This window comes from Ahaetulla prasina, chromosome 2 (genome assembly GCF_028640845.1).
Source record: "Ahaetulla prasina isolate Xishuangbanna chromosome 2, ASM2864084v1, whole genome shotgun sequence".
Lineage (NCBI taxonomy): Eukaryota > Metazoa > Chordata > Lepidosauria > Squamata > Colubridae > Ahaetulla > Ahaetulla prasina.
Window position 1 is genome coordinate 271,599,909 of NC_080540.1, and position 21,065 is coordinate 271,620,973.

Consider the following 21,065-nt stretch of genomic DNA (forward strand, 5'->3'; position numbering starts at 1 on the left):
AAAAGTGGTCTATTAAGTTTACTTGATTTTCAGGAAAGCAGGAGGGAACATCCTAGGATTTCAGTCCATAGGAGAAACCCAAGTGTGAATTCCTCTCAACTGCACTTCTGGTATTGGTTTATCAGCACAATGCACTGAATACAACTCAAATATTATTCCCCAGTATTTGTATTATAAATTTATATTTTAATAAATATATTTAAATTTATAATATTTGAACATCTGAGAAAAATTCCTATAGGTATGATATGGCCTTGCCAATTTTCCAGTATTGCCTTGTTGTCTGCAGTCCTCAGCCTTTAACCGTCCAGCGCCCCCTTGGTCATCCAAAATTTTGGATGCTCTGCAATACACATTGAATACAAAATTAATAGACACACTCCCACTTATGAAAAAAGGAGATAGGAATTAAATTTGTTATTTTGTAAAGACAAAAATGAGGCATTTATAAGGAACTAGACAGCCCACAACCTGATGGGTCATCATTTCAGAGATATTTCCTTACCTAAACAGAGAAACAGAATGAAGTAGTGAGAATGGGAGCAACCGTGGGGAAAAAAAGCAGTGAGAATGGAAGCGATTTCCTGCAGGCTTCTCTATTGCATTTCCATGAGGGAAACAGGCAAAAAGCAGTAGGACCAGGAGCAACCGCCATCTTACAGCTGAAATGTTTCCAGCAGCTGAAACAGAGGTGGGTGTCAACAGGTTCTGACCAATTCTGGAGAACCAGTAGCGGAAATTTTGAGTAGTTCGGAGATCTGGTAGTAAAAATACTGACTGGCCCTGCCTTCTATTCTCTGCCTTCCAAGTCCTAGCTGATTGGGAGGAAATGGGGATTTTGCACCATCCTTCCCCTAGAGTGGGGAGGGAATGGGGATTTTGCAGTATCCTTCCCCTGGAATGGGGAGGGAATAGGGATTTTGCAGTATCCTTCCCCTGCCACATCCACCAAGCCACGCCCACCAAGCTATGCCACACCCACCAAGCCATGCCCACAGAACCAGTAGTAAAAAAATTTGAAACCCACCACTGAGCTGAAAGTGGAGCTGTTTAGAATATTCGGTCCTCCTGGGCTCCGCTTTTGCTGGGAGAGGGTTGCAGGAGGCCGTCACAGCCAAAAACAGAGCCTGGGAGGACTGTGCGCGGTCCTCTTGAGCTCCATTTTTGCTGTCAGAGGCACTGCAGGCCAGTCCTTCATTGTTTCCAGGGCGGCCCCACAGGCCAGATCTAAGCATCTTGCGGGCTGAATCCGACCTGTAGGCCTTGAGTTTGACACCCCTGGTCCATAGGCATAATCTATTTCTGGGATCTCTAATCTTCTGGAGCTGTTGAGAATATTTGCCATAATAAGAATGTCTTGCCATGGAGCTGAGCCTTATCATCCACAAAATGTCCATGGGAGATCAAACCAATCACAGACTACCAAACCACTAGAATAAGTCAACTCTTGCTCTAACTCAGTAGCCACAGCACTCTCCTTTACCTCTGCTTATCTTTGTTTTTTTTTCTGGAGATAATTTTTAAACATATGTATTTTTAAAAGAATAGGTACCAATTACTTTTATTTTCTAAAATAAATTTTATGAGGTGCTTTGGGACCCAGAGACATTTTTGGAAATAGAAATGAAACTGGATTTTGACATTTTGCTTGGCAACTTATTAGCACCTCATTTTTAACATTAAAATATTTTAATCATGTAAAATAAAATTTCAAAGGGAGCTGTGTAGATACACTGGTTAGGCAGTAGAATGTAAGAATCAGCTACTTCCTTCAGTATCCTTAACAACAGTACACATACCAAGTGATACTACCTACCAGTATGATCCCACCATAAAGGGGGAATATTTAGAATTTTATGCTTATATAATAGAATTTACTGCTGCCGTACAAGAATATTATAAACTATTTCTTTGTTTTCCACACATAGCTTGGTAAAGTTGTGGTGTATTGAACTCTTTTTCAATAGAACATCATGATCAAGTGTAAAGATAAACAATTTTCTTATGGAAGTTTTGGATTAGACAATTTATGTGTACTTGACAAGTTTAAATGCAGTAAGTTACTAGTAAGAGATCACTTATGGGACTTTTAAGTTTTGTTAACTTTTTCCCCAAACAATGTTATCTGCCTGAGCATAAAGAAAAATATTTGCTTCTTTTTAAGAGGCTATATAAGTGCACTCAACCCAAAAGCAGTTCATTCCATTTCCTTACACTGCATGTTTGTTCTCTTTATATCAATTTTATATTCTTCTAATATTGAAAAAGAAGTATGAATGGCACAAATCAACCTAGCTGTACAATAACTCATAGAATCATGTCTAGCTCTTGTGCACTGGATGAAAGATGGAGCCCAAAGGACTAAATGTCCAATAATCAAGACAAATTCTTCTGGTATTCTTGCAGATGCAATATATAATGTCACTGGAATTCAAATGTGATTTATTATAAACTAAATACAGTACTCACATATTATAAAATATTACTTCAAAAGGTAATGGGCAATTCCATAGAAAAGAAAAAGTACTGATTCGGCAGAATATAGATATGCATAAATACCATACCACAGAAACTATATTAAGATATTATTAAACACGTTTACCCAAAAATGAATATAATTGTTGAATTAATCATTTTGGTAACTCCACAGACTTTTGATCTAATTGCTGTTGTATCTTCAGTAGAGGGTTTGTCTATTTCCCTCTTTCTCTCTGATAACCGATACTGTCTCTGAATGTTAATTAGTGGCTGCCACCAACATCTGATAATGTTATAGGTGCTAAAATCTTAAAGAAATGAATGAAACTATAAGCAAATAACTGAAAATAAAATTGTAGCCAATGCATTCTGCATTTTGCCAATATACAATGATTGTGTATGCGTTTATGTATGTGCGCAAAGCAAAAACAACTTCCACACACACACTGAACCTACTACGAGGTTATTTATTTTGGCAGTTGTTGAAGTATTGATCTTATAGATGTCATAGTCAGTGAAGGAATTTAAATTAAATTAGTTTTTAAGTTTAAAATAGGCATAATTGATAGTGTCTCTTTTATTACAGTGTCATAGATTAAAATGCAAATTTGTCCAAGTTGCAATCAGTAGACATATAAATATATCTGATTTTTCATATAACATCTTTTATCTCTATTTTATTTTTTATTTTTATTTTTGTGAGCTGCCGAAGAGCCATTTAGAGTAGGATGGCATAGGCTGGTGCCTACGGCTTCGTGCTATGCGAGCAAAGCATGTTCGGAGCTGCCGTCTCTCTGTAAATACTGGTGGGGAGATGTAGAGTGCTGGCTTTGTTGCTGTAAGCGGGTTGGTTAGCTGTGTTGCTACATCTTAATTGGTTGGCGGAGTTGATGTTTGCAGATTAGTCGGCTGTTTCGTAGCATCCTGTGTGGCTGTGGTCCAGGGGTGAAATGCTCCCAGATTGGACTGGATCGCGCGATCTGGTAGCAATGGCGGCTGCTGGTTCGGAGGACCGGTAGCAAAAATCCCTGCCCCGCCCCCCGCGTCTGCCGAGCCGCACCATCTGCAGAGGTTTTTTTTTTAACTTTTAAAAGCCGGTTTTGCTTCAGCAAAGTAAAAAAAAGTCTTTGAGGATCCCGCCCCTCAGCTGAGATCAGCAGAGACTTTAAACTTAAAAAAAATAAATTTAAAGTTTCCTCTGGCGATCTCACCTGAGTTCCTCATCAGCAGAACCTTACTTGTACTCGTACTTGTAGAAAACATGTTTTCTACAAGTAAGAGTAGAGATTCTAAGGCACTTACCTGATTACTGATGAACGCATGGCTCTCTTTCCAGCCAGAAAGCAGTTTCAGTTTCAGCCAGACAGAATCAACTGCTTAGCTAATCTATTTCCTCGGTGATCAACTGGCTGGCTTTGCTGGCTGAGGAACTCTGGGATTTGAAGTCCACAATAAAATAAAATAAAATAATAAAATATTTGTGCAGCTTTCTGAGATTTGGTGTGTTTATGTAGTGTTTCACTCTAATTACACAAACACACAAAATCTCAGAAAGCTGTATGTGGCATTTTGTGTGTGTGTGTGTGTGTGTGTGTGTGTGTAAAGTGTGAAAGTTGGTTTTTGAGCTTTTTGTGGCTGTGTGAAGTGTGAAGTGCAGCTGCTTTTACATTGTATGTCAGTCAGTTGTGTTGTGTTGTGTTGTGTGTGTGTAAAGTGTGAAAGTTGGTTTTTGGTACCTATTTTTTTTTATACTTTGTTAATTATTTTTATTATTTATTGTTATTGGCCACGGCCACCCAGTCATCTGACCATGAAGCCACACCTACCAATTAAGCCACACCCACAGAACCAGTAGGGAAAAATTTTAGATTTCACCCCTGGTGTGGTCCTAGTTGTGCGCCCATTAGTCTTCTGTGTTGTAACGACCTGGGTAATGGACTGTGTGGTAACATCCTGAGCTCTAGTACTGTGACATCCTGAATCTTGTGCTGCAACATCTTGGGTGGTTGGTTGTGTTGTAACATCCTGAGCTTTAGTGTTGTAACCTCTTGAGTTCTGTGATGTAATGTCCTGAACAGATGGCTGTGATGCAACATCCCGTGTTTTGATTTGGCTCCGAGTTTGAAGTCTTGTCATGTGTTTATGGCATGTGTCAGTTTGTGGCATGTGTCAGTTTGTGTGGGGATCGGAGGGGGATAAAGCAGCTGGTGGTGCCAACGTGGTCTGGCTTCTGGATGGTGGTTGTATTTCGTCTGTGGGATGGGTTTGGGTTTGAATCTGGTGAGGATGATTGGTGGTGGCGTCGTGTGTTATCCTGCGTTCAGTGTCACTTTTCATGGCTGGGACACATTTGTTGACTAGGGCTAGTTTCCAGATGTCTGGTAGGTGGGAGGTATCATCACATTTGTTCATGTTTTGGGGGTATTTCTCTATTTGATGGCTTCCATAATTATTCTCTTGTTGTAGTGTTCAGTTTTGGAGATTAATTTGGTTCCTTCAAAATCAATTTCATGTCCTGTAGTTTTAAGGAGCTGGAAAAGGGAGGAAGTTTTTTCTTCTTTTCTGACTGCGTTCTTGTGTTCTGCAATGTGTGCATTTATTCTCCTATTAGTTTGTCCAATGTATGTGGCTGGGCAGATTTTGCATGGTATTTCATAGACTCCTTGGTTTTCTAGCTGGATCTTGTCTTTGGGGTTTCTTAAGATGTTGGCTATTTTTTGGTCAGTGCAGAAGGCTGTCTTGATGTTGTGTTTGTGGAGAATTTTGCTGATTTTATCCTCTCGTACATAGAGGGCACCGCTGTTCTTAAGATGTACGATGTTCCAAGTAGCACAGTTTTTTGCAGTTCCGTTGGTGTTATTGCAGGAAGCTGCAATTTCCTGATGTGTTTTGTAAAATTCTTGGACAGGGTACCAAATGCCCCAATGACAATGGGTATCACTGTTACATATTTCATCCATAGCTGTGTAGTTTTGATGGCCAGGTCGTGATATTTTGTGATTTCTTCCAGTTCTTTTTCTTCGAGTCTGGCGTCTACTGGTATAGTGATATCAATAAACTGTACACTTCGGCTCTCAACAACCATGATATGGTGTGTTATGTTCCAAATCCATACAGATCTGTCTGTATTTGAAAGTCCCACAATCTTCACTGTCTCATTTTTGATAACTTTTTCCATTTTGTGCTCCCATGTCTTTTCAGATACAGGTATGTTTTATTTTTTATATAATGACCAGTGGACTAATTTAGCAACTTGATCATGTCTAGTTTTGTAATCAGTTTGCACGATTTTGCTACACTCACATATTAAGTGTGAAACAGTTTCAACTTTGTCGTTGCAAAGTCGGCAGTTTGAATTGTCAGTGGATTTTTGTATCTTTGCTCTCATGGCATTAGTTTGTAGTGCTTGTTCTTGAGCAGCAAGTATTAAACCTTCCGTTTCTTTCTTGATGGTTCCTCTCTTAAGCCATATCCATGTCAAATTGTTATCACACTTTCCTTCAATGTTGTTCAAGTGCTGTCCATGCAGAGCTTTGGTTTTCCATCCATTTAATCTGTCATCAAACTGTTTTTCCTTATATTCTGCATTTGTTTCTGTTGTTTTTATAATGTTTTTCATTTTCACAGCCTGAGCAATCTTTCTGTGCTTTGGTTCACATAATCACTAAAACTTCATTTTTCTTCTTCTACAGTTGGATGGATTTGCAATAGCCCTCTGCCCCTTATTCTTCTTGGCAGGTACAACCTGTTGGTGTCACTTTGTGGATGTAAACGTGGTACATATTCAAAAGTTTATGCGTTTTCCAGTCCAGGTTTTCCAGTTCAGCTACAATCCAGTTGATAATTCCAGCTGGGTAGTGGAACTGCCCATGTATTAATAGCTTTAATTATGTTTCCAGCATTCAGTTTTGATTTTAATATTTTGTGGACCCTCCTGATGTATTCCTTTCGCGTTGACTCTTTGACTTTTCCATTCAAGATGTTATCTGCTTCCAATATGCTTAGATATTTGTAACCGTCATCCTTTGCTAATGCTTTCATGATGCTTCCATTTCTACCACCACCACCATCATCATCATCATCATCATCATCATCATTATTATTATTATCTCTTTTATTCATTAAACATGAAACTCAGTCAACTGAACATTTAAAAATGTATCACAAATATCATTGACTGGCACTGATGGTTGATATGGGTTGCTGCCAGCATCCTAGGTATCAACCAAGTATCTTCTTAAAATGTACGCTGTTTCGAGTAGTGCAGTTTTTTGCAGTTCCGCTGGTGTTATTGCAGGAAGCTGCAATTTCTTTTTGTATTTTGTAAAATTCTTGGACAAAGTATCAAGTACCCTGATGACCATGGGTATCACTGTTGCATGTTTCATCCATAATTGCATATTATTATTATTATTAGTAATAGTAGTTGTATAAAATTTAGAATGTAGAATTTTTCTTCCCAAAAGATATGAAAATAGCACTTTTATTTTGAGTTTAGTGCTCAACATTAGATATATTTGATAAAAATCCTATTTAAAATTTTCTTAATTTTTATAGCTGTTATTAATAAGATAAAATGATAACTATATAGACAAGTTCTGATTAACAACCAATCAGTGCCAAGGATTCAATTATTTTTATCATCATTCAATTCAGATTATGCAAAAATAAAATTGGATATGGTAGAACACAAAGTTTGAGGGTTTGTATGTGACAAGCCATAGAGCAAAGTCTATGTGGTTAGGAATATGTTTGGTTTAGCAGTTAAGGGAATTTTGATTTAAAGCCAGCTGGTTTTTAATTCAGCTGAATCACTGAAACTTGATGAAATGCCATAAGACAATCTAAAAGAAAGCAGATCCTTCACAATAGAAGAGCTGACGTCACCCTCAAAGCTGCCAAGCCATCAATAACTTGCAGAGCTGTTTTTCAAAAGGAAAGATGCAAAGTTGTACCAAATGTGTATATTACATTTTGGAATATTGTTCCAATGCATATAAGTCACTTAATTTGAAACATATATTTTGTGAGTTCTCAGTATGGTTAATTTAGTGTATTCATCAGGGATAAGTTTGTCTTTAATTTGATGTTCAGTTTGAAATTCTGACTAAACAGAAGATCAAGAAACCCTGAAAATATATAGATTATTGATCAAGGAAAAAGGATTTCAGTAACAGTTCTGAGTAGCTAACAACTTTCATAATCTTGATTGCTTCCAGACATTTTAGACTTCAATTATAACACTGACAGGAAAATGTAGGCAAATTGGAAATTTTGTTTCAAATAAATGAAATTTGGTCTTTAATTTTAATTTGTGAGTTGTTTTCTGATAAGTCCATGTTAAAATTTGGATGGATTCTGCTATATATTTTTCAAACATATTTACTTACAATTTTGTCAATGAACAAACTTAAAAAAAATAATTTTCTCTGGTATAATGCACATTAGATTGTGCCAAAGATGTGCTATGTGCAGAAAATGAGTTATTTTTAGCTTTTGATACTCATGGTACTATCATCTCTTTGAAATGTCCTATTCCAGCTCTTTTATCTTTGATATTTTGCTGCTGTTTTATTCATTAATATTGTGCTATTTGCATTTATTGTTTTTATTGCTGTAAATTACTGTGGATGCCACTGCTGGAAAACCAAGTCTTTATTTCTAAATTGCAGTCTTACTTATGTCATTTGGATGAGAACTATTTCCATTGAATTCCAAGTAACTTAATTCTGAACAGACTTACACAAGAGTAGTGTGTAGGTGTGTGAAATTCTTAAATCTGTTTTATAAGTAATGTACAGTAAATATGCAAGTGGTCAGAGTTCCAATATTTTTCATTATGTTTTGCTAACTTTTTAGAACTTTGAGAAAATACAATCCAAATGCAGCAGTTAATCTGCTAAAATCAAGATAGCTACTAGACAGAAGAACCTCTCTTTGCTGTTATTTAGCCATCATTTAAATGTTTGAAGTGTCAGAGAGGCAGCTCTGATTCATCAATTAAATATGTGAACCCCTCCAATTCCAATTTGATTTAGCACAGAGTTCAGTTGCATATTGTAGAACACATCAAGAACAAATTTTCAGTTTTCAGTTAGCCTAATGAAACAACTTTCCTTCCAGAGTCTTGGATGCTCTATGCTGGAGATTTTCAAGAAAAGATTGAATATTCATTTGTCCAGGAAGATGGTATAAGGATTCCTGCCTTGGATTGATTGGAAGACCTCCAAGATTCCTTCCAGCACTTATAATTCTATAATTCTCCTACTAAAGAGCCAGGTGTCTGTGATGCTGTCATTATTTATTAAACATACAAACAAGGAAATTATCCAAGTTTAAATAATGAGCCAAAGGTGTCTAAAGGAAAATCTGTTCATTATGCAACTGAATATTACAACTGGACCACTTCAGATAATATTATATATGGCTGTGTGCTTGTGTGTGTTTGTTGGCTACAAATCACCATGCTTAGCATAATGACCCTGTTCACTGTTTGTACGCCATAAACTTTTGTTTGTAAACCACAGTTGTGTTCATGACACACGATATGGTTCATTTGAGCTTAATGTGTTTCAAGAAGACAACTGTGGTTTACAAATAAAAGTGTACGACACACCAAGAATGAGCAGGCTATTATGCGTTAACCATGGTGATGCATAAACCTTACTGGTTTTTTAAATATTTAAAACAATATCATAATAAATTGGAACTGAGGAACAATAGAATATTTTTTACAGTGGATAGCTGTGCTACACTTTTTCAGTGAAAATAGCAAAGGATCTTGTGGCAACTAAGATTAGATGCACAAACGATTATCCAAAAATAAATGTGTTAGTCTTGAAGATAACACAAAACTATTTGTTTTTACTAGAAAAAAAATAAACTATGAGGAAATATTACCGTATATACTCGAGTATAAGCCGAGTTTTTCAGCACGTTTTTTGTGCTGAAAAACGTCTGAAACATACAGGATGCTGCATTTTTCCATCCATGCTATCGTTTTTATTGTCATTATAAAACTGACATCTCTAAATAGGGAATCCATGTCTTTTTCTCTTTTCTTTTTTGCAGCTTAAAAATTTTGCTTTTTTTTTTAAGCCCCTCGGCTTATACTCGAGTTTTTTTTTAAGCCCCTCGGCTTATACTCGGTATATCGGCTTATACTCGAGTTTTTTCTTTTTCACATTTTGCGATGACGGCGAAGCCCTGCGGTGCAGTGAGAGGGCGGGCGGGGGCCAGCCTTCTCAGCTGAGGGAGGAGGTTTCAACGGTGGTGCCTCATTCCCACCTCGGCTTATACTCGAGTCCCCAGTTTACCCCAGTTTTGGGGTAAATTGGGGACCTCGGCTTATACTCGGTATATCGGCTTATACTCGAGTTTTTTTTTTTTAACCTGAAAAGGACAGAAGCAGCCTTATTCATGTTCTATCAGTCATAGTTTTCCCAAGTTATAAAAAAATAAATGTATAAAATCATACCTGCCCCTTATTTTGTAAGTTGGACATCTGTTTTAAAGGAAAATGCTTGGCAATATGTGTTTGTAATTCTTCAAGTACCAATGTTCTTTTCAAAAGAAATGAAATTATATTGAGAAAATCACCAGTGGTGGATCCTCTAATCTAAACATGTGTTTCGGAAATAATAATTATTCTAGCAATGTTTAAAACTCAATATTTGAAAGATATTTAATCTTTCAGACAAACCATTCCAATTCTCAGCACTCAAACAAAGATAATCAGCACATTTGCATATCAAACAGGGTGAATGGGAATACTTCCAGACAAATGTTTTTGCTTCACTTCAGGATTGGCTCCAGTCCTATTTGTTCACATGACGTTATCTGTTTTGAAGCTCAGTTGACTTATTCCTGACTCTTCACTGGCTTATTGGAAATTACAGCAACAGTGGCTTTTAAATTCATTTTGGAGAGCTTGTCCTACAATTCTGCAGAACATGTGGGTGGTCCATTTTCCACTGCAGGAAATTCTCACCTCATCCTGCTTTGGGGGCTCAAATCAGCCAGTGCACATCAATTCCCCTTCACAGAGCTTCAATATCTTGTTCCTGAAGCCTGTTTCTATATGCATAGTTTAGAATTTATCTTCTTTCACGCCACTCCCCTAATTCAGTCAACACAATAGCATCCAATCATGATAATACCCTAACAGAAAAAATCCCCATTTGCAAAATTGCAACTATTATGTCACTTTCACAAATTTCAGAGGATTTTAAAGCAGCAATCAACTAGAACTAGACAAACAAGAACACTTTAGAAGCTTTCAGTAAATTTATTGTTTTTTAATAGTCTACCTTTTCCTGCATAGGCCCCTTCGCTGAAACCACTCAAATGCTTTTGCAAAATACAAACAATCTAGGAAAGTAAGGCAAAAATCTGAGTTTGATTCCTGGCAGCTTCATGGACACACACATGTTGCTTTCTCAACATTAATACAAAGGGGTTTGGCACAGTGGTGAAATCTAATTTCTTTTGCTACTGGTCCTGTGGGTGTGGCTTGGTGGTCATGTGACAGGGTGGGTGTGGCTTGGTGGTCATGTGACAGGGTGGGTGTGGCTTGGTGGTCATGTGACAGGGTGGGTGTGGCTTGGTGGTCATGTGACAGGGTGGGTGTGGCTTGGTGGTCATGTGACAGGGTGGGTGTGGCTTGGTGGTCATGTGACAGGGTGGGTGTGGCTTGGTGGTCATGTGACAGGGTGGGTGTGGCCAGGTTGTAAAATGTGGTGAAACTTGCTTAGCAACCAAAATTTGGGGCATAACTGTGGTCATAAGCCTTCCTTCCTTCCTTCCTTCCTTCCTTCCTTCTTTCTTTTGCAGCTTAAAATTTTGCTTTTTTTTAACCTGAAAAGGACAGAAGCAGCCTTATTCATGTTCTATCATAGTTTAGAATTTATCTTCTTTCACGCCACTCCCCTAATTCAGTCAACACAATAGCATCCAATCATGATAATACCCTAACAGAAAAAATCCCCATTTGCAAAATTGCAACTATTATGTCACTTTCACAAATTTCAGAGGATTTTAAAGCAGCAATCAACTAGAACTAGACAAACAAGAACACTTTAGAAGCTTTCAGTAAATTTATTGTTTTTTAATAGTCTACCTTTTCCTGCATAGGCCCCTTCGCTGAAACCACTCAAATGCTTTTGCAAAATACAAACAATCTAGGAAAGTAAGGCAAAAATCTGAGTTTGATTCCTGGCAGCTTCATGGACACACTCATGTTGCTTTCTCAATATTAATACAAAGGGGTTTGGCACAGGGGTGAAATCTAATTTCTTTTGCTACTGGTCCTGTGGGTGTGGCTTGGTGGTCATGTGACAGGGTGGGTGTGGCCAGGTTGTAAAATGTGGTGAAACTTGCTTAGCAACCAAAATTTGGGGCATAACTGTGGTCATAAGCTTTCCTTCCTTCCTTCCTTCGTTCCTTCCTTCCTTCCTTCCTTCCTTCCTTCCTTCCTTCCTTCCTTCTTTCTTTCTTTCTCTTGTCTCTCTCTCTCCCCCTTCCTCTTTCTTTCTTTTTCTCTCTCTCTCCCTTCCTCTTTCTTTCTTTTTCTCTCTGTCTCTCACTCTCTGTCACACACACAAACACACACACACACACAACCTGGTCTAAACAGAGCCCTTCCTGGGAAGTTTTCCTGCCGGGACGCTCCTGGCAGCAGCAACAGTGGCAGCGGCAGCAGCAGCAGAGCTTGCCTGGGCTCCCCCGCTATCCCAGAACTGTGCTCTGCCAGGGAGTTCTCCCCATGTGGACGATCCCAGCAGCAGCGACAGTGGCGGCAGAGCTTGCCTGGGCTCTCCTGCCATCCCGGAACTGTGCTGCGCCGGGGAGTTTTCCCACATGGATGCTCCCGGCAGCAGCAGCGGTGGCGGCAGAGCTTGCCTGGGCTCCCCCGCCATCCCAGAACTGCGCTGCACCGGGGAGTTTTCCTGTGTGGCCATGGTGCCAACGGCAGCAGCAGCGGCAGAACACACCCTGCCCTTCAGGGATCCGAAGGTGGGTGGCCTGGCCCAGAAGCGGCACATTCTCCATCATGGGCTGGATACAGGGTGGGGGGGGGGAAGCAGCAGTTAGCCAAAGGCCCTGTGGAAGCCAAGCGCAAAAGCTGAGCGCACCACGCCCAAAAGGCAAGCGAGCCTTGCAGGTCCCCCCCGAGGCTGAGCACAGTGGGTCTCCCTCCCCCCACCACTGCCAGCATTGGCTTACCTTATAGATCCTCTCCCTGCAGCCCTGTCATGCTTTCTTCAGTTTCTGCCTTCCACGTGGCCTTCTGCTTGCCTGCCTTCACACATGGCTGCGGGCCGCAGATTGGTTCAGGGGCGTGGCCAGCCAGAGATTGCTACCGGTTCTCCGAACCAGCCCCAATCTCCGCTACCTACTCGGCCGATCCGGTCCGATCCAGTAGCATTTCACCCCTGGTTTGGCACTGCCTTCTTCCAAGATATTTTATCCATTTTCCAAGATTGTCTACCATTATGATATTTCCTGATGGTTTCCCACAAAAATATTATCCAGTGTGATTCCTCTTAGCTTTCTTTTATTTCAGAAATTTTTTAACATTGGGTGGCACTACTAGCAATTTATTTTATTTGTTTTTACTATTTCACACACCTGATCTTCATATCCACCAGCTCTGAGCTCCCTGTCTTCCATAACAGAGTATATATTTAAGTTGCTCCTATATTGAGAAACAGCCATCCTGTGCCAATAGGTTTTGTTTTTGTTTTAATTGTAGTAAACATCTAAAAAAGAGCCAGTTTGTTATAGTGGTTAAGACACCAGGCTAAAATCCAGGATTCTGTGAGTTCTAGTCCTGCTGCCTTAGACACAAACTCTCTGAGTCCTAGCAAGAAGGCAATGGCAAACCACTTCCAATGACAACAAGAAAACTGCTGTGATTAGTCCATTGCCAAGAGTCAAGAATGACTCAAAATCTCACACGTACAAAATCTAAACAACTAACAGTCAAAGTGAGTAGATGATGGTTTGAGAAAATTTAAATCAAACCCCCATTCGAATATGAAACTCACTCATAACCAGCCACTTTTTCTCAGCCTTCATTCATAGAATCATTGTGAAATAAATGTGATAGATCGGTAAGAGAACCACATACACTTCACTGAGCATGTAGAGGAAAGTTGAAGTAAATGCAATCACTAATAACCAAATCACACCTTCTAGTTTAGGGATATTTTCATCCTAGAGGCATGAGTTTGTTGTAGAAGTCAGATGTTAATAAAATGTATTTTATATACTTAGAGCTAAGTAGCCATAGCACTGAAAAGAGGTTCTGGAACCAAGGCTTTATCAAATCTGGCTCATATTAGGCACAGCATAAATCAGTGATGGCGAACCTTTTTTTCCTCGGGTACCAACAGCACGCATGCGCATGTTGACACCCATAATGCAATGCCCACCGTGGATGCCCCCCCCGCATGCACGTGCGACCTTCCCCTGTTCCTCGCCCATGCGCATGTGACTCCCGTTTTGGTGATAGCAGGCCTGGAAGCTTCCTGGAATCAAAAATGAGGTGTGAAGAGGGGGCACTGCACCCCCACACACACACATGTGCACATGGGCCCCCCAATTCTGGGTATGCCTGCGTGTCTCCAGGCAGGGACCTGAAAATTAGCTGGCCAGCGGGAGACACGTGGGCATGCGCGGTGGAGCTGACCTGGGAGAAAGCTTGCCTGCCTGCAGAAATGGCTCCGTGTACCACCTGTGGCATGCATGCCATAGGTTCGCCATCACGGGCATAAAGAATCTCAAGTATCTCCCACAATGACTTCCAACTTATTGATCAACTACAAAGGAGGTCCTTTATCTAAATTAACTATTCTCTGCAGAGTAGCTATGTTCAAAGAACTAATGTACAAAATAAGCAGAAAAACTGCCATCCACATGAACACATATTGAAAGCTGTTTCATTGTCAACATGGATTAGTATGCCTTATTACAATATATTTAAGATAGTTCAGGACTGGATGGTCCACAGCACTTTATATAGTTATATGTCCATCCACCATTAAAACAGCAAATTAAAAATTATTCATCTATGCTCACTAAATCTTGGGCTTTAGTCTTTCTTTTTTAATTCTATCTAAAGTCTCATAATACTCTATATTGAGAATGCCCAAATCCGACAAAATTGCAAAATTTACTAAGAACTTCAAAATCTTAGGATCTCGTGTAAGAACTCAGTGAGATCATAAAAATCTCAGAATATTTGACAATCTTATTAAATATTAGATGACTTCATGTGGTTTACATGCTGAATTTGCAAGTAAGATACTGGTCGAGGTTTAGATGGGCAAATCCTATGCATACGACTTTTAGTTACAGACACTAGAAGCAAAATAGATATGTTTGGAGAAAACCATAATTCATCGGGCAGCTGTCTTTATTTCCTCCAGAGCAACTGCTTTTCTTCATAACAAATGATTTTAGGGACTCTATGCACTATCCAGAATATACAGAACTCAAAGCAACTGTTTTATACAGCACATGGCTCCCTGGTTATATACAGTATATTAATTAGCTAACCTAATACCTCATAAAACGTGTTTAGACTTCCAGAAAGATAAAAATATATGCCTGGAATGCTCTCTATGACCTTGATTGTGATGTACTTCTTGTTCTTCCACTCCTTTATTGACTTTCTCTCATGCCTGCACAATTATTTATCTTCTATCCATCTTGCACAGTTGCTTTGGGAAGAAGGAAAAAAAGCAGAGGCCATCCTGATTCTGCCTCCAAACCTTTCTTTCTTTCTTGCAATTACAGTTAGGAGTGCGTTGACTGCACATGTGCATTACATGGTAGTTATGGCTTCCCAGTATTTCATTCTCCTTTTCTTCTATAGGGCATGTGCACAAAGTAGCAACTGGATGAGCTGTTTCCTCTATCATTACTATCCTTTGGCACCCTCCATGTCATGGAACCTTTGTGGAATACACAACTTGCACACCTGCTTGTGGTCTCTCTGCTTTCAGTTTTGTAGGAATGGGAAGATTAAAAAAGCAGCATAAAACCACAACCCTGCAGGGAGGTGTCCTCTGTAGTTTTAGATACCGTTTTCTTATTACATGGTAATTTCATTAAGAAATCTAGAGAGAATGCAAAAGTGACATGTTCCAATGAAAATTTTCTTAAAATCATTCCCATATTGAAAAGCTTAGTGTCTGGCAAAGAAAAAAAAACCTGGAGAGAGTTTTGGAATAGACAATGTTTACGGGAAAAAAGATCGGGTGGAATCTCCAAATCATATTGTTAGAATGCAAAAGCAACCAGAGTACTTGGAACTTTAGAGAGAAATGGGCTCCGGCTTCCCCCAGCCCCCTCCCTTTTCTAAGAGGTCAACAAAGAAACTTGATTGCATACGAAAGAATCCGTGTATCTATCAGAGAAAACAACTATCAGAACAAAATCACTACATTTTATTTCATTTCTGGCCATTACAGGACACCCCAATCTGCTGCAACTCTAGCATATAGAAGGGCAGCGTATAGAATACAAATTAAAGACAGAAGTTTTAAAAAAGGAATTACATCATTAGAATGAGAAAGTCCATAAAAAGATTCCTACCATTCATAGTGCCACAACAACACACAAGGTGTTCATCACTCACTCTGACCCAGGCCTGACAACAGAGTCAGGTTTTAAGAGATAGTTTAAATAGGGTTGGAGAAGGTGGTTATATCTTTGGTCTGAACAGTCTACAGGTGCTACTTGACGTACAACCATAACTGAGTCCCAAATTTCTGATGATAAGTGAGACATATTTGAAATGAATTTTGCCCCCTTTTACAACCTTTCTTGCCTCAGTTGTTATCTGTCATCACTGCAGTTGATAAGTTAGTAACCCAGTTGTTAAGTGAATCTGGCTTCCCCATTGATTTTGCTCGTCAGAAAGTTGCAAAATGAGAGCAGATGACCCAGGGCACTGGAATTGTCATAAATATGAGTCAGTTGCCAAGAGTCTGAATTTTATTCCCTTGACCAAGGGGGTCACTGGAATGGTCCTAACTGTGAAAAACGATCATAACTCACTTTTTTCAATGCCAGTGTAACTTTGAATAGTCAATAAATGAACTATTGTAAGTCAAGGATTATCTGTATCTAGGACATGTAGCTGCTTATCAGCTGCACACTGTGAATTACATTTACATTTGAGTAACTTAGGTGCACTAGTTAGGACTATAATTTCTGGGAATGGTTTAGAGTGGTTAACTGTATGCTATGTGGATGAAATTACTATAATAGTTTTATGACAAAGAGATAGAATAGTTTGTACCCAGCCGTATAGGTTCTTCCCAGTGGAGGGGGGAACAGAATAACAGGGTTGGAAGGGACCCTGGAAGTCTTCTAGTCCAACATACTGCTCATGCAGGAGACCCTATACCATTCCAGACAAATAGCTGATCAATCTCTTCTTAATTTATGAAGGCAAGCCATTCCACTGATTAATTGTTCTCACTGTCACAGGAAAGCCTCACTTGGTCTTCAGGAGGATTCAAATAACACTCATAGTTGGGAACATGTCCCACTAGATTCAACAAGACTCATTCTAGTACATCTGCACAGATTTGTAAAAAGATCCAGCAATTAATGTCAGACTTACATGGAGATGGATCCACAAAAATTGGATCTATGTTATGAAGTAGCTCCTTCCTGGGTGATGGTTTTCCTTCACTGAAACAAAAATTATTATAAAAAGATTCAATCTCCTTCCATAGTTCAATAGAATCCCATTCCTCCCACTTCAATGTTTCCTTTTGAAGAAATAAAGGAATGCTTGTTAACCAATCACATTTGCAAAGTTGCTCCAAAATAAGTGTTAAATAGTGGATGCCCCTTTCATTGCACTGGGAAAAACTTTACCTAGTTTATTTCTTTATTTTAGGGAGTATGTCTGGTTTCCTTATATGAAATAAAAATCAAAGAGATTTGCATCAATCTCTTGTAATACAGTAAGCTGATTCAATTAAAAAAGCAGTTCTGGTTCATATCACACACTAAGTCATTGTGCGAGATTTAAACATAGTTTGTTCAATAACATAACATAACCAAACCACTACACCACCAGAGCCGTGGTGACGCAGTGGTTAGAATACAGTGTTGCAGGCTAATGCTGACTGCCAGCAGTTTGATCCTGAATGGCTCAAGGTTGACTCAGCCTTCCATCCTTCCAGGTTGATAAAATGAGGACCCAGATTGTTGGGGGCAATATGCTGACTCTGTAAACTGCTTAGAGCGGGCTGTGAAACACTATGGAGCAGTATATGTCTAAGTGCTATTACTATCTAGAAATAAGAAAAGTCATAGAAACGTGATTGTTTGATTAATTGATAACTAGACTTTCTTCAAGGAGCTGAAGGTGATATGCATTGCATTCTCTTCTTTTATTCTTTCTCAGAACAATCCTGTGGAGTAACATAGGCTGAGATAAAGTGACTTGCCGGAATTCTGGTTTTCTTCAATCCCAAAGATTAACCACTACAGCAGACTAGCCCAACCCACTCTTTCTTCTCATTGCACTTCCAGCTGCAATATTGCCCTTCAGCAATCCAGGTCTCTTTCTAAGAACATCATTGGTGAGTTGGGTCTGTGGTTCAGACTCTAGGGGAGGTGATATGGCAGATGGGCAACCAAGCTATTTTTAGAACAGAAGTGGCCCTAGTATAGCACATTCACTATGTCCCTAGTAGAAACATGGAGCAGTATATACCGTAAATCTACGTGCTATTGCTATATATTAGCACTTTGTGTTAAACCCTATTCATGATTTATAAACCACAATGGCTACCTTCCTACAGCATAATACTCCGAAACTGGAAACTATTAATGCAATCCATCAATTCATTTTGAAGAGCTTACAAGATGAAATTAAACACCCACCATAAAACAAATCAGCAAATCAAGACCTGGCTTCATATTTAAAAGCTGTTTTCTAAATAGTTCAAAGGAGAATCTTAGAAGACTTTTTCTGGGAAAAAGCTCCAAAGTTCCTGTGCCACTTAATGAAAAAATGTCTTATCCATGTTTTGCCTTACTGACTAGACTTCTCTTTCTGAATCTCAATCCACCAAAGGCTAATCATACAAAAGATGTTCCTAATGTGTTCTCATTCTTGCTCCCTTTCCCAAACACTGCTGGAAATAGTGCGTCACAAGACTGTGGCTCAGCATATATGAGATTTAGTTTTACAGTACTCAGTTTACACAACATTGGTTGCTATGGTGTAATTTTATTTAGACAGCCTTGTCAGATCAGAATCTTTGTTGGTCTACTGCACTTAGAAAAGTTCAGGGACACCAGCTGCCAGAGAATACCCAATCATTCATAAAATATCATCCTTCAGATACAGAGTACCTAAAACATCCCCAGAGATGGTTGTCTGACCAAAGAGAATAACAAAAACCTTACCCTGAGGCAAGCAAAATAGTTTAAATAACTCTAATAGAAAGCTGTTGTAAGTAACTGATGCATGACAGAATCAAGCAGGAAGTAGAGTGTGGTCAATTTCATGTACTTGGCCTTAATACAAAACTGTAAGGGCAACAGATTTCTTTTCCCATGGAGGGGTGTCTCCCAATAATCTCATATCCAAAATACATCTATATGTTTAAAAACTACCTATTAAAACTCAGTCATTATATTTCAACGTTTTTGTTGAAACAATGTTAGGACCGCAATCATTTTATGCTGCTGATAGCTTATTAAACAATTATCATGTCTCCACATTTACTTCACAATTCTGAAAACCAGTTACTTTTCTACTATGATAGAATTAATCAAGTTACATTTTTAAAATTATAAGCTTTCAGGGGAAATCTGTTTGTCCTGTAAAGTGTTATAAAGAGGAAATGTGAAAGTGAATACTTTTTCATCATCCTCATCTTCATCATCATCATGCCATTTTCAAGACACTTTGCTGTTTAAAAGTCCTGATGAACAGTTTTCCTTCATGTCCCTTCCAATTTTGTTCAACATCTTTTTTGCTTTAACAACATATTAACATCTGATGAATAGACTTTTTAACAAATGTACTTTAAAAAAACTCCTTTCATATTATAATAATATATATTTTAGAAGCATATTTTGCTTCTTGGGCTTCATCAAATTCTACTTCAAGCATATTACCTGAGTGTTTTCCAGACATCAAAGCCATCTAAAGGCTTTGTGCCATTGGTATGTCCTCCAGCAAGCTTCACCAAAGTTGGCAGCCAATCAGAAATGTGGATCAGGTCATGGCTTTCGACTCCTTTCCGTTTCAATAAAGGACTGGCAACGAATCCAACTCCTCTCACTCCTCCTTCCCATAATGTCCACTTTCTTCCTCTTAAGGGCCAGTTGTTTCCACCTCCCAGAGTTTGCCCTCCATTATCTGAAATAATTTAACAATATATGTGAGTGAGCCTGAAAACATTTTCTCATATACTGTACGTTTATGTAATATTTTGTGTGTGAAACAGAAGGTTGGACTTAACAGACAACTTACTCCATCTCATTCTATGATTCAGAGTAAATAATATATTAAACTGATGTTTTCTATAGGAAAATAGAAGGCTGTATAGGGCAGGCCTAGAGTTCAACATTGGGTCACATATTGGGTCACATATTGCTCTATTGCAAATGGGTATTACTTCTGGTTTTGTTTGATAGTCTGAACCCAGAAGCTATGGTTTGTACATCATAGTTTATAGCTTAATTTTATAATAACAATCCATTGCTGTGTAATTAACAAACCATAGTTAAATAAATAATAGTTTATACAATATGAATCAAACAGATAACATGGAATAGTAAAGAAAGAATCAGTCCTCAGAATCTCCAGTGAAAGCAAAAATTCCTGCCTTCAATTTCATTAGCAGTTATCATCTAAATAAACAGTTGTCACTCAGAATAATAGAATACCTCTTGGGATTATAAAGTAGAAAATACGACTAAAATCTTGGATAGGTGCTCTGGATCTATATAAAAAATATAATGTAAACTAAAGGGATTAATCACCTGACTGGATAAGGACCCTTGTGTAGCAACTACGGTGTTGATGGACACCTCTCTACCATGCCCATCATCTTTTATATTTCACTTCGATTCCACGTTTACATTCTTTAAATTTAAAACAAAAATTAAACACAAAATTGTGTGTATTTCAGTCTAGATTCAAACCACTTAAAATTAGTTGTTCTGTTCTGGAGGAGAGATTGGCCCCATTCCTGTCAACCTGTTATAAGGCCTTAAAGACATAGTTGTGTCATCAAGCCTGTAGAACTGGATGAATGGCAGGATCTGTGCAATATTTATGTTGATTTGTTAGTTGTTTTTTAACCTCTGCTCATTATGTGTGTATGTTTTATTGCTATATTTTAATGATGTTTTTTAAGTTGTTAGCTACCAAGAGTCATGAAATTGAAATATGCAGAAATATAGATTGAAATAATAAATTCATAATGTTCAGTCCACATACCCAGCCAGCTCCATTAAGATTTCTATTGTTCCCTTTTCCCTAAACTTTAGAAATATACAATGCATCCATTGTTTCCTTCATTTCAAACATTAACTAA

At 38.6% G+C, this 21,065-nt stretch overlaps 1 protein-coding gene across 1 annotated transcript in view; it reads right to left on the reverse strand.

Moving 5' to 3' along the window:
• The window catches only part of ARSB (arylsulfatase B), an 85,792-nt gene that overhangs the window by 31,063 nt on the left and 33,664 nt on the right, over nucleotides 1-21,065 (reverse strand). The window contains exons 5-6 of the mRNA XM_058169360.1: nucleotides 19,639-19,882; nucleotides 17,117-17,187 (exon numbers count right to left, since the gene is read on the reverse strand). Of these exons, the coding sequence (XP_058025343.1) occupies nucleotides 17,117-17,187; nucleotides 19,639-19,882 (315 nt within the window). The remainder of the gene's footprint in view (nucleotides 1-17,116; nucleotides 17,188-19,638; nucleotides 19,883-21,065) is intronic.